Genomic DNA, 12,596 nt, shown 5'->3' on the forward strand with positions numbered 1-12,596 from the left:
CAAAAGTCCTCCAGAAAAGTTTCCAAATTCTTGTAGGAAACAAATAATATTAAAGGCAGATAAATTATTATAAAGCTATTATAAAATTCTCTTATTGTCTCCAAAAGCCTTTGTAAATATGGTTACCTATGGCTAACTGATCTGTGATTTAATAAATTAGTTCAACTGGATTCACATTCCAGGCTAGATAATAAATCAACTACACGGGTTGGATTTTCCCACTCTCCTAGCTTGTCAACAAGTAAGTTTGAGTTAGCACCTCAGGATAATCTTTTAGCTCAAAAATGAGCATCCCTACTCAGAGAAATTCATACAGTCTCAACCCAGGTAGCTTTTTTGCAAGATATTGAAGACCTGACTGATTCCAAAGACATTTGTATCAGGTGAGGGGGTCATTACTTATCCTTGGGTGCTGGTGGGTTTGTGCATTTTAATCCTGCAAATCCCCTGAGCTACCTGTGTAAAATGAGAAGATATATAAACAAGATTTACTTCAGAGTTGAAGTGAGCACCTGCTCCAGGTGTAATTGGACAGATAGCAGGTTCAAACTCTTGGCTAACTAAATAAAAGCACAAGTACAACTGGTCAAAGTTACTATGGACTCGAAAAAAGTTAGCTGTTGTTCTATCCCCAGAGCATTTACTTCTTGGCAGGAGACAGTTAATTTCTTTCTCTTTAGCTAGTTATGGGTAAAGTTTAGCAATCCTGACCTTCCTGGCCAAAACAGGTGCAGCATGTTCCCTTCAGAAGGAAGTGTTCAGGGAATGTTACTTACTTCCTCTTTCCTGTCTTGCCATTTCAGGTTACAAGCATAGGTGGTGATAGAAATAAAGGAAATGTCTTCAAATTTTAATATTGAAAGAGAAATTTAAAATTGAATTTGCTGCAGTGGAAATTTACTGAGTGGAGAAGCAAACTATAATAGATGGGAAACAGGAAAGGATAGTATAAAGGCAGGATGTAAGATAAATATGTAGGCAAAAATTAGCTGGGTCTTAGAGTGGGAAAGGAAGAAGACAAGCTATAAAAACATCTGTAAGAGGAAATGGCTAGCCAGGGAAGCTTAACTAAACTGAAAAACAGGAAAGAACCTATTGTCCTAAGGGGCCCAGAATTCAAAACCAACAATTGAATATGTCTAATATTTTATATTATTAATGTACATGTGATGTATGATTTAGTACATAGCAGGAAATAGTAGAAGGCAGTTGGAAAGAGTGTAAGCTCATAGTACCTCAGCCAATGGGGAAAGAGGAGGGATGTGGCGGCCGGGACAAGGGATGTATAAAGAAGGAAATATTTTGGGTTAAAACTTTGGAGAGAACCAAGCTTTGATAGCTTCTCTCCCCGCTTATTGCAATAAATGAAACAAAAGGCCTTCACTGTGTCTTGGCTGGTTATTGGTCAAGCGAGCTTGCTTCTGGTCACGAAGTAAAGTGGCTAGGAGCACATAACAGTAAGAAAGAGAAGGGAAGTGAGGCCATTCTAGCCTCCACCTTCTCTCAAGAGGTGACCAGCATATCCTTATAAACCTTTAGGCAGTTTAGGCCCTGGAGGGGGTATAGGGGCAGTTACACTTTTGGCCATCTTATAGCTAAGAGCACAAGGCCAGTATGTAGGCTACGTTACAGCTAGGAGCATATGCAGTGGTGGGATTGAAATACCTGAACAACTGGTTATCTTATTGGATTCAGGCCTGGGCCTCCGAAGCCTAGAATGGACTTATGGAAATTGCATCCATGAACTTCCGATGGGATGTTCTAGGCCTGGGTGGCCCACAAAAGAGTCCAAACAAAAAGCTGTTATGTTCCCTTTCATTTGAGAACCTCATAGAATCTAGCCTTAACTCCCCTTTTCAGCCCTGACTGCAAATGTATCTAACCCTAACCCTAACCCTAGCACTAACCCTAACCCTTCTTTTCACTGTCAATGGGATTTTCCCATGTATTTCACTGCGGCCTACAAAAGAGTCTGACCAAAAAGTTGTTATGTTCTCTTTCCTTTGAGAACGTCCTAGAATCTAGCTCTAACACCCCTTTTCAGCCCTGACTGCAAATGGATCTAACCCTAACCCTAACCCTACCGCTAACCCTAACCCTAACCCCTTTTCAGCCCTGACTGCAAATGGATCTAACCCTAACCCTAACCCTACCGCTAACCCTAACCCTAACCCTACCGCTAACCCTAACCCTAACCCTAATTTTCATTTTAATGGGAATTTCCAATGTATTTCACTGCGGCCCACAAAAGAGTCTGAACGAAAAGTTGTTATGTTCTCTTTCCTTTGAGAACTTCTTAGAATCTAGCCCTAACACATTGTTTCATCCATGACTGCAAAATGATCTAACCCTAACTCTAACCTAGCCCTAACCCTAACCCAACTTTCATTTTCATAGTCAATGGGATTTTCCCATGTATTTCACTGTGGCCCACAAAAGAGTCCCAATGAAAAGCTGTTATGTTCCCTTTCCTTTCAGAACCTCCTAGAATCTAGCCCTAATACCCCTTTTCATCCGTGACTCCAAATGGATCTAACCCTAAACGTAGCCCTAACCCTAACCCTAATTTTCATTGTCAATGGGATTTTCACATGTATTTCACTGTGGCCCACAAAAGAATCAGAATGAAAAACTGTTATGTTCCCTTTCCTTTGAGAACCTCCTACAATCTAGCCCTAACACCCCTTTTAAGGCCTTACTCCAAAGGGATGTAACCCTAACCCTAACTCTAGCCCTAACCCTAATTTTCATTTTCAATGGCAGTTTCCCATGTATTTCACTGTTTCAGCTGTTATGTTCTCTTTCCTTTGAGAACCTCCCTACAGCCTTTTTCATCCATGACTGCAAAGTGATCTAACCCTAACCCTAGCCCTAACCCTAACCCAACTTTCATTTTCATGCTCAATGGGATTTTCCCATTTATTTCACTGCGGCCCACAAAAGAGTCAGAACGAAAAGCTGCTATGTTCCTTTTCCTTTGAGAACTTCCTAAAATCTAGCCCTAACACACTTTTTCATCCATGACTGCAAAATGATCTAACCCTGAACCCTAACCCTAACCCTAGCCCTAACCCTAACCCTAACCCTAACCCTAACCCTAACCCTAACCCTAACCCTAACCCTAACCCTAACCCTACCCAACTTTCATTTTCATGGTCAGTGGTATTTTCCCATGTATTTCATTCCTGCCCACAAAAGAGTCCAAATGAAAAGCTGTTATGTTCCTTTTCCTTTGAAAACCTCCTAGAATCTAGCCCTAACACCCCTTTTCAGCCCTGACTCCAAACGGATTTAGCTCTAACCCTAATCCTAACCCTAGCCCTTACCCTAATTTTCATTTTCAATGGGAATTTCCCATTTATTTCACTGCGGCCCACAAAAGAGTCAGAACGAAAAGTTGTTATGTTCTCTTTCCTTTGAGAACTTCTTAGAATCTAGCCCTAACACACTTTTACATCCATGACTTCAAAGTGATCTAACCCTAACCCTAACCCAACTTTCATTTTCATGGTCAATGGGATTTTCCAATGTATGTGCTAGATTCAGCCGGTTCTCTGAACTCAGGAAAAGTTAACTACCAGTTCTGCTGATCCGGTGCGAATCAGCTCTTTTATGGAAAAATGGCTGGTAGTTATTATGTATACTTGTTCTGTCCCAGCCTACGTCCGTCCTTGTTGCATCACAAGAACTAACCCCTCTTTAACAGTAGGCTGGAAAAACCAACCTCTTTTTATTTCCAAAACAGTCCTGATAAGTTTTTCTCCAAAACAAAGATAACAGAATACTTTTCCAAGAGATAATTGGTTACAAATACAAACAGAGCAGGAGTTAAACAAGAAATTCACTGGTAAAACAAACAGACCATGATCCCTGGAAGTTCTTTACAGACGGTTGCCTTCAGCAACCAGCACCGCCCACACCTTCCCCTTTTATAAAGCAGTCCCAAGGCGTGGCTTCTCAATGCCTTCTCCTCCTCCCCTGGAGTTGTCGTATTGACTGCTGCTGACCTGCTCTAGATAATTGCCTGCGTCTATGAGCATCAATCATGTCTATCAGCTGTGAATCCTCCAAGTCTGACTCATCCTCCCCACACAGCTGAGTTTCATCCGGAACACGATTGGATGGGCCAGGCTCTCCATCAGATTGTGAGTCTTGTAATTCATCAGAGCCTCCCTCTGACTCTGATGACTTTCCAAATGCCTCCTCCTCCTCCTCCTCCTCCTCCTCCTCCTCCTCCTCCTCCTCCTCCTCAGATTCCCCGGACTCAGCTGTTGGGAACACAGGCTGGCATGGAATCATAATACTACCAATGAAGGAGAAGCTTGTGTGAGTGGAAGGTACGCACGTTTACCTGCCACTCACCCACACACACTGACCTAGGCTGTGCTGTCAAGCCGGAAAGTTTGGGGACCACTGTTTTAGACTCACTGTGTGTTGAGATGTCATATTTTTTTCTTTTCAGCTAAAATTTCAGTTCTTCTTCCCAGCTGAGATTTCTTTTCTCAAATTTTTATTCATCTGTCCTTCTTTCATACATCTTTGGATTACAAATTATAGGGCCACTTCATTTGCATTAAAGCTCTACTTCAACACTAACTATAGGAGGCATCAAAAGACTAACATTTAAGTATTGAAATTTTCAGAGTATTCCAGAAATGGCATCTAAATTTGCAAGGCTTTTTTTGTTGTTGTTGCTATGCTGGTAATACTGAAATGATAGATTCCTTCATGGGCAGAACCACTTTGGTATAGGGGTTAATGCTCCAGCCTAGAAACTGAGATATTCTGAGTTTTAGTTTCAACTCAAGCACTAAATTAACTGGCGACACTGGGTCAGTCCCTCTCTCTTGACCCTAAAAATGGCCAAGGGCAAATCACTTCTGAAATCTTGAAAAGAAAACTGCAAAGATTTATCCAGGCTGTCGCCAGGAGTCAGGACTGACTCAAGAGCACACATACCTTTTGGGGAGAATAGTACCACAGATTATTTCCAAGGCTCCCTCCATACTTTACATTCATGATGCTGATAAAAACATATTTGTTTGGGAACCTTCGTCTCTTTAATAGAAAAGATGACTCACCAAATGGAAAAAGCTACCAGTGACTTTCACAATAATTTCAAGGGCTTCAATTAACTTCTGGAAGTTTTCGTCTTCAGGAACAAACTGATGGCCAAAACTCAAAGAACATATGACATTAGAAATTGCATGTCGTATTGGAAATGAAGGGTCAAATGGCTGTCCTGCAAATGAAGATATTTGATAATGAATTTCATAAAGAAGAGAACTTCTAAGGGGATGAAGGAAGAAAAATGGAAATTCTGTCAATTTTTTTCAAAAAATTAAAATCAAATCAAATGCATCTCTTTTTATCTGAAACACTGAGAATAGAAAAGATTATTTTCAGACAGACGTGAACCATTTTCATTACCCCAAATTACAGACCTTTTGTTTGTCTAAAGGTCTCCACCAGTTTCTGAGCTGCATCTTCTATTTGATGCTCAATGCTTTTCTTCCCCAGGCCCAGCTTCCGCAGAGAAGTGATGACAATGTGTCTCTGCTGTTTCCAGGTGTGGCCACTGGAGAAAATAATCCCTGTGGGCATCAGCAGACAGTGATAAATTATTCCTGATAACATTCATGTTAAAAAACTAGTTAGGTCTAGTTCTTGCCAAACAGCTATAATGCACATCAAAGCCTTCTAAGATTATGTAATTATGTAATTATGAAGAAGTGATAGAGGGAGTTGAAGTTGCCAGAACCTTGGGCAAGAGTGACCACATCATAATGGAATTCAATATAATGCAAACAGAAGCAATAGAATATAATCCAACCAGTGTCTTAAACTTAAAAGTACTGATTTTAAGAAATTCAGAGAGAGCCTAAGAAAAATTCAATGGATAAAAATCCTAAAGGAGAAAGCAACTCAAGAAGCATGGGAAACTCTGAAAAATATGATAAAAAAGCCCAGTCCAACACAATACCACTAGAAAAGAAAAATAAGAAATCCAAGAAGAAACCAGCATGGTTGCACAAAGATTTCTCTGATAAACTGAAAGAAAAAAGGATAAGTACAAAAAATAGGAAGAGGGACACATAACTAAGGCAGAATATCAGCAGATAGCCAGAATCTGCAAAGATGAAGTCATGAAAGCAAAGGCTCAGAATGAACAAAGACTTGCAAGAAAAGCCAAAGATAATAAAAAAAAGTTTCTTTCCACATATAAATAAGAAGAAAAAAGTCAACGCAACAGTAGGTCCACTAAATAGAGAAGATGGAAAGGAAGTAACAGGCAGTAGAGAGAAAGTAGATCTGCTTAACTCATTCTTTGCATTAGTCTTCACACAAAAAGAAACTATAGCCCAATCTACCAAAACATATATTTCTAATCTGTAAAAGACAGACTAGAAATAAAAATTAAAATAAGCAAGAAAACCATAGGAGAACACCTGTCTGATCTTGATGAATATAAATCACCAGGACCTGATGGATTACATCCCGGAGTTCTGAAGGAACTGGCAGATGTTATCTCAGAACAATTGTGCCATATCTTTCAAAAATCCTGGAGCACTGGGAAGCTACCAGAGGATTGGAAAAGAGCTGATGTGGTTCCTATCTTTTAAAAAAAAAAGGGTGGGTGGGGAAACAGACCTAGGAAATGACAGACCAATTGGCCTAACATCAATATCTGGGAAGATACTGGAAAAAATAATCAAAAACCAGATCTGTGAACATTTAGAAACAAAGTTATAACTAGCAGCCAGCACAGGTTTGTTAAAAACAGATCATGTCAAACCATCTTATTTAATTCTTTGAAAAATGGAGGCTAGCTGCTTAGCAAAGACGGTTCTTGTTTATTGATGAGCAGAACCAGCAACAGCATGCAGTTCTGGGACAGATGACAAAATGGAGTTGAGAGTGGGTGGGTTTTTATACCTTCTTTGGGCTTTGTATTTGAGATGCCTGTTGTGAAATGTACTTTGACCTATGCTTGAGTGTGCCCTTTTAGTATTCTAATTGTTGTTGCCTGACTCCCATTGTGGCTTGGAGGTCATGTCCTGTTCTTGGAGTTGAGTGGAGAATGTAGAGTTTAGGAGTCTTTGTTTTTCTAATCCCATCAGCTCCAGCCTTCTTTGGGAGCTTTGACTGAAAGTGTTTTGCTTATGAATACTGTGGCCACAGTCTTTCTGAATGGATTACCAAATCTCCATTTCTAAAGATTGCCCTCTTCAGGTTTCTGCCTGAGAAAATGTAAATTGGGGCTGTTTCTGCCTAAGATTTTTTTTCCTCTCTATTTTTCCTTCAGGGGAAATATAATATTCTGCCCCTTTTTAATATTAAGAATAAATAATATTTTAATCTGGGGAAGCGGCAGTGGTGGGATTCAAATATGTGAACAATCGGGTCTCTCTGTGGATTCTGCTTCCGGAAGTCCGTTCTGGGCCTGGGCAACAAAAAATTAGCTACCGATTCTACCGAAGTGGTGCAAACCGGCTGAATCCCACTACTGGGAGGGGGGACTTCCTACATTTTTATGGGCTTAAATGCCAATTACTTTGGAGGCAAGCCATCAATAAATGAACAGTTACAATAAAGCTTAGCTAAAACTAACAAATTTAATATATTCTGAGCCATCATGTGATACCTTTTACCTGACTTATTTAATTGATAAATGTTCAGAATCTTTATATTTTTTTTTTAAAAAAAAGACTCAAAACTATGTTCTGGACATTAGACCATGCATGGCTGGGCTTCATTAATGTCATTAATCTCAGAGTTTATAAAGTCAGGCAACAAGGTAGAAAAACCCAGGATATATTCAGTTTGTTAATGCCCATTTGTGAGAAATTATTCTTAGAAAATTGTATTAAGTGGAAGAGAGAAACTGGGAAAATATAGAAGTGCAGTTTTATCAAAATATGAGTAAGCTATATCATTTACAAAGGAGCAGTTTCTAACCCTTAAGGAACCAATTTCTTAAATTTGGAATTCACTACAAATTTGGATTCTTCTCAATCAGATATTGTGAAAGAAATTTCAATTCTTGAAGACATTAAAATCATCTCCCTGCACTTAAGAAGACATGCATGTTCCTTCCTTTTTATCAGGTGATAAAAGAAGGTCAGGTGAGAAGGAGAGGGGGTGAAAGGGTTTTGTAGAAATGAAGGAGGAATAGGGAAAAAAACTTCAAAAAATTAAGATATTACTTGGAGCAGTAGTGGCGAACCTATGGCACGAGTGCCCTTTCTGTGGGCCATCGGCCCAGCCCTACCTCCCCCCACAGCCCCCTCCTCACCAGCAGCCATCCTGGAGGAGAGTCACCCCCGGGTGCGGCCCGTGCAGAGCAGCACAACCAAGCACATGGCAGCTGGGCAGCAGATGATGCTGCAGGGCGCGGGCAGAGGGCATGGCCACCATGGTGCTGCAGGGCCACCTGGGTGATCTGCGGCGGGCCACAGATGGCCCTAAGGGCAGGTGGAGTGAGGGCGGAGCAGGGCGGGGGCGGGCGGGCAGAGAGGGGGAGGGGCGGGTTTTGGGCACTCGGTCTCTAAAAGGTTCGCCATCACTGACTTGGAGAGTCGAGCATGCCACTTTTATAAACAACACATGGCATTGGACATTGAAAGTTGCTGCTTTTGTCATTATGTGAAAACAGCTACAGTGCTATGAAATAATCAGTGCCCTGTGTAAAATTAGCGTCTTTGAAAGTTTGTGTCCTAAACTTTTTTGTTCTTGTGGATCATCAGAAAACTCCAGGTCAAAAAGACTACCTTGTGAATCTTTTTTTTTTTTNAATAAATAAATAAATAAATAAATAAATAAATAAATAAATAAATAAATAAATAAATAAATAAATAAAAATATGCAGAAATCAACTATTTCCCCCCTTTATATTAATATATAGTTATTATACTGTATATACAGGCAGTCGTCAAATGATAATAGTTTATTTAGTGACCATTCAAAGTTTCAATGGCACTGAAAAAATAACTTATGGCCGTTTTTCACACTTGCAACCATTGCAGCATCCCCACGATCATGTGATCAAAATTCAGATGCTTGGCCACTGGCATGTACTTATGACAGTTGCAGTGTCCCAAGGTCACGTGATTCCCTTTTGCGATTTTCTAATAAGCAAAGTCAATGGGGAAGCCAGATTCACTTAGCCACCGTGTTACTAACTTATCAATTGCAGTGATTCACTTAACAACTATGGCAAGAAAGTTCATAAAATGGGGCAAAATTCACTTAAGAAATGTCTCACTTAACAAAAGAATTTTTGGGCTCAGTTATGGTCATAAGTCGAGGATTACCTGTCTGTATAAGGAAGCCATCAAGAGTTACCTGATGGTAAGATGTGTGGCAAATAATAAATAAATAAATAAATAAATAAATAAATAAATAAATAAATAAATAAATAATAAATAAATAAGGTTTTTATCACTTTTAACATTGCAAGCCACCAGAGACACTTCATGATGAGATGAGTGGCAAACAAATTTAGTAAATCCTCCTCCTCCTCCTCATCCTCATCCTCATCCTCATCATCCTACTCCTCCTCATCATCATCATCCCTGGTCCTTGGAAAGGACTCAATAGATATTAATGGTCTGGTCATACAGATAGAATTTGTGAAAAACGAATTTGCAAAATCTGGAGGAAGAGACCAAATATAAAGGAAAAGGGAGGGACTGAAGAGACAAGGGAAGATGGAGAAAGTGTTAGTTAAATGGAGATGATGAGAGCCTCCAAAAAAGAGGTAGATGTTTAGTGAAAAAGTAGTAATGTCTAAATCAATGTATGAATATAATGGACCAGATAGAAAGCTATGGAGGTGTACAATAATTTGGTGCAAAGTGGATTAAGTAATATTTCTTTTGCTTATCTCATGTCGATTAAATTATTTTGGTTACTATGCCTAATTTCCCCCCAATACTGCGAATAATCTTACCAGTAGTTATCATTATTATAGGGGGAGGGTTATTTACATACAATTTCTTACTACTTGCACTTACCCAATCCTTTCCCTATAGCAGTCAAGAAAGCATCATCCGGTCGATCAGAGAATTCCTGTGGGAAGCTGGTCATTCCTTCTTTCACAGCTTTGAATCCAGACAGCACTACTAGAAGGTGATGTCCAATCCATATGGAGTATATATTTCCATATCGTTTTGCAGGCTGCCAAGTGAATCAAAGTTGAGAAATGTTACAATCAAATAAAACAGACTCTTTATACTTATTACACCCAGGGCTTAGAACGCCCATAACGGAGTTCCGGCACCTTTTTTGGATGGAACCTTGTAGGGTAGGCAAGGCGGGTTATAAGACGTGTGTGAGTTCCGGCACCTTTTTTTTTTTTTTTTTTTTTTACAAAAAAAGCACTGATTATACCCACCTACAGTTTTTCTTAAATCCTCAATTCTAAGACCTTTCACCATATGCAATTCTCTGCTCTTTAGAATTCTTTTTTCTCCAAGATCCCTGCCAAGAACTTCTTTATCTACTTTTTTTTTAAAAAAATGCTGGGATGTTCCTTTCTCTGTGTTTCTACTTGAAGTCCACCTTCTCCCATCTAATAATAATAATAATAATAATAATAAAGTTGGAAGGGACCTTGGAGGTCATCTAGTCCAACTCCCTGCTCAGGCAGGAAACCCTATACCATTTCAGACAAATGGCTGTCCAGTCTCTTCTTAAAAACATCCAGTGTTGGAGCATTCACCCCTTCTGGAGGCAGGTTGTTCCACTGGTTAATTGTTCTAACTGTCAGGAAGTTTCTCCTTAGTTCTAGGTTGCTTCTCTCCTTGATTAGTTTCCATCCATTGCTTCTTGTCCTGCCTTCAGGCGCCTTGGAAAATAGCTTGACTCCCTCTTCTTTGGGGCAGCCCCTGAGATATTGGAATACTGCTATCATGTCCCCCCTCGTCCTTCTCTTCATTAAACTAGACATACCCAATTCCAGCAGCCTTTTCTTATATGCTTTAACCTCCAGTCCCCTAATCATCTTTGTTGCTCTTCTCTGTACTCTTTCTAGAGTCTCAACATCTTTTTACATCATGGTGACCAAAACTGGATGCAGTATTTCAAGTGTGGCCTTACTAAGGCATTGTAAAGTGGTATTAATACTTCACGTGATCTTGATTCTATCCCTCTGTTAATGCAGCCCAGCATTGTGTTGGCCTTTTTGGCAGCTGCAGCACACTGCTGGCTCATATTTAAGTGATTGTCTACTAAGACTCCAAGGTCCCTCTCACAATTACTACTATTGAGCAAGGTAACCCCTATACTATACCTGTACATTTGGTTTTTCTTGCCTAAATGTAGAACCTTACTTTTTTCACCATTGAATTTCATTTTGTTAGATTTTTGTCTGTTTGCTCCCTTCTCCCATGCCTCAAATGAGAGATGGTCTTCTTACTGCCCACTCCTCCTGTGACTGACAGATATGTGAGCCAATGGTTGTCTGAAACAGATTGTCCATGAATCACATTTTTTGAGCCCTACACTTTGAATGGTTTGCAAAGGCTTTTTCAACCTCTTTATTCTCTGCTTTTTTAAGCCATCAACTGCTCAACTTTCCAACTGATTGTTATATTGAGAGACAGTCTACAGACTTTGTTGTGACCTGATCTAGTGTTCTTCATCAGATGGGTTGCAACCTGAATTAAGATTGGCCACAAGAGCAACTCAATCTCCATAAAACTAATTTGTAAAAATCGATCATCTTCCTTGTAATATGTGATCCATGCAGATAGGTTGGACTAGAAGACCTCCAAAGTCCCTTCCAACTCTGTTATTCTATTATTCTGTTAGTCTGGAGGATAACCTTGTTAGTCAAACCCAAATCCAAAAGAGTTTAGTAACACTATTACAATCTATAGAGAGCCTTATGAAATTGCTGGTAGATTTCACAACAGGCATCTGAAACACAAAGCCCAAAGAAGGTATAAAAACCTACCCACTCTTAATTGCATTTTGTCAGCTGTCCCAGAACTGCATGCTGTTGCTGGTTCTGCTCATCAATAAACAAGAACCTTCTTTATTAAGCAGTTAGCCACCATTTTTTATTCCCAGCTTAGAACTGGACCTGGTTTTTCTTTCAACAAGCCTTTTCTCATTCCAATTGAATCATCTGATGTTTGCTTGTTATTCTAGCATGCCAGAATAAGTATTAAATAATAAGGAGTATTACCAGCATGATTCTGCAAAACATAGCATATGATTTAATATGGTAAACTGTGTTCTGGGTTCTCTTAGGCCAAGAAGAAAAAGGGAATGAACACCCAAACTATACATGCATCAGATGCAAATTATGTGAACTACTACAGGAAAAGGTTAGGAACTTAGAAGCAACTCTAGCCAAACCCCAACATATGAAAGAAAGCGCCACCCAAACTGAACCAAACAACAAACAAATAACTTCCAGATGACTTGACCCTACCAATAAACCCTTGGAGGAAGACAAATGGAGGAATGCCACACAAAGAAGGAAGCACAATACCCAAAGAAAGAAACAGCATACAACAAACAAACCCCCTCTGCCCAATCCTACCCAACTGACCAATCGATTTCTCCCCTTAGACAGAAACACACAG

General features: G+C 39.7%; 1 protein-coding gene across 1 annotated transcript in view; it reads right to left on the reverse strand.

Annotated features, from left to right (window-relative positions):
- LOC107294442 (cytochrome P450 2J2-like) overlaps positions 1 to 12,596 on the reverse strand; it is a 33,340-nt gene that overhangs the window by 9,625 nt on the left and 11,119 nt on the right. The window contains exons 2-5 of the mRNA XM_029285618.1: positions 10,017 to 10,179; positions 5,445 to 5,594; positions 5,082 to 5,242; positions 493 to 560 (exon numbers count right to left, since the gene is read on the reverse strand). Coding sequence (XP_029141451.1) covers positions 493 to 560; positions 5,082 to 5,242; positions 5,445 to 5,594; positions 10,017 to 10,179 — 542 coding nt within the window. The remainder of the gene's footprint in view (positions 1 to 492; positions 561 to 5,081; positions 5,243 to 5,444; positions 5,595 to 10,016; positions 10,180 to 12,596) is intronic.

Source organism: Protobothrops mucrosquamatus, unplaced genomic scaffold (assembly GCF_001527695.2).
Source record: "Protobothrops mucrosquamatus isolate PMUCROS unplaced genomic scaffold, P.Mucros_1.0 scaffold1945, whole genome shotgun sequence".
Classification (NCBI taxonomy): Eukaryota; Metazoa; Chordata; class Lepidosauria; order Squamata; family Viperidae; genus Protobothrops; species Protobothrops mucrosquamatus.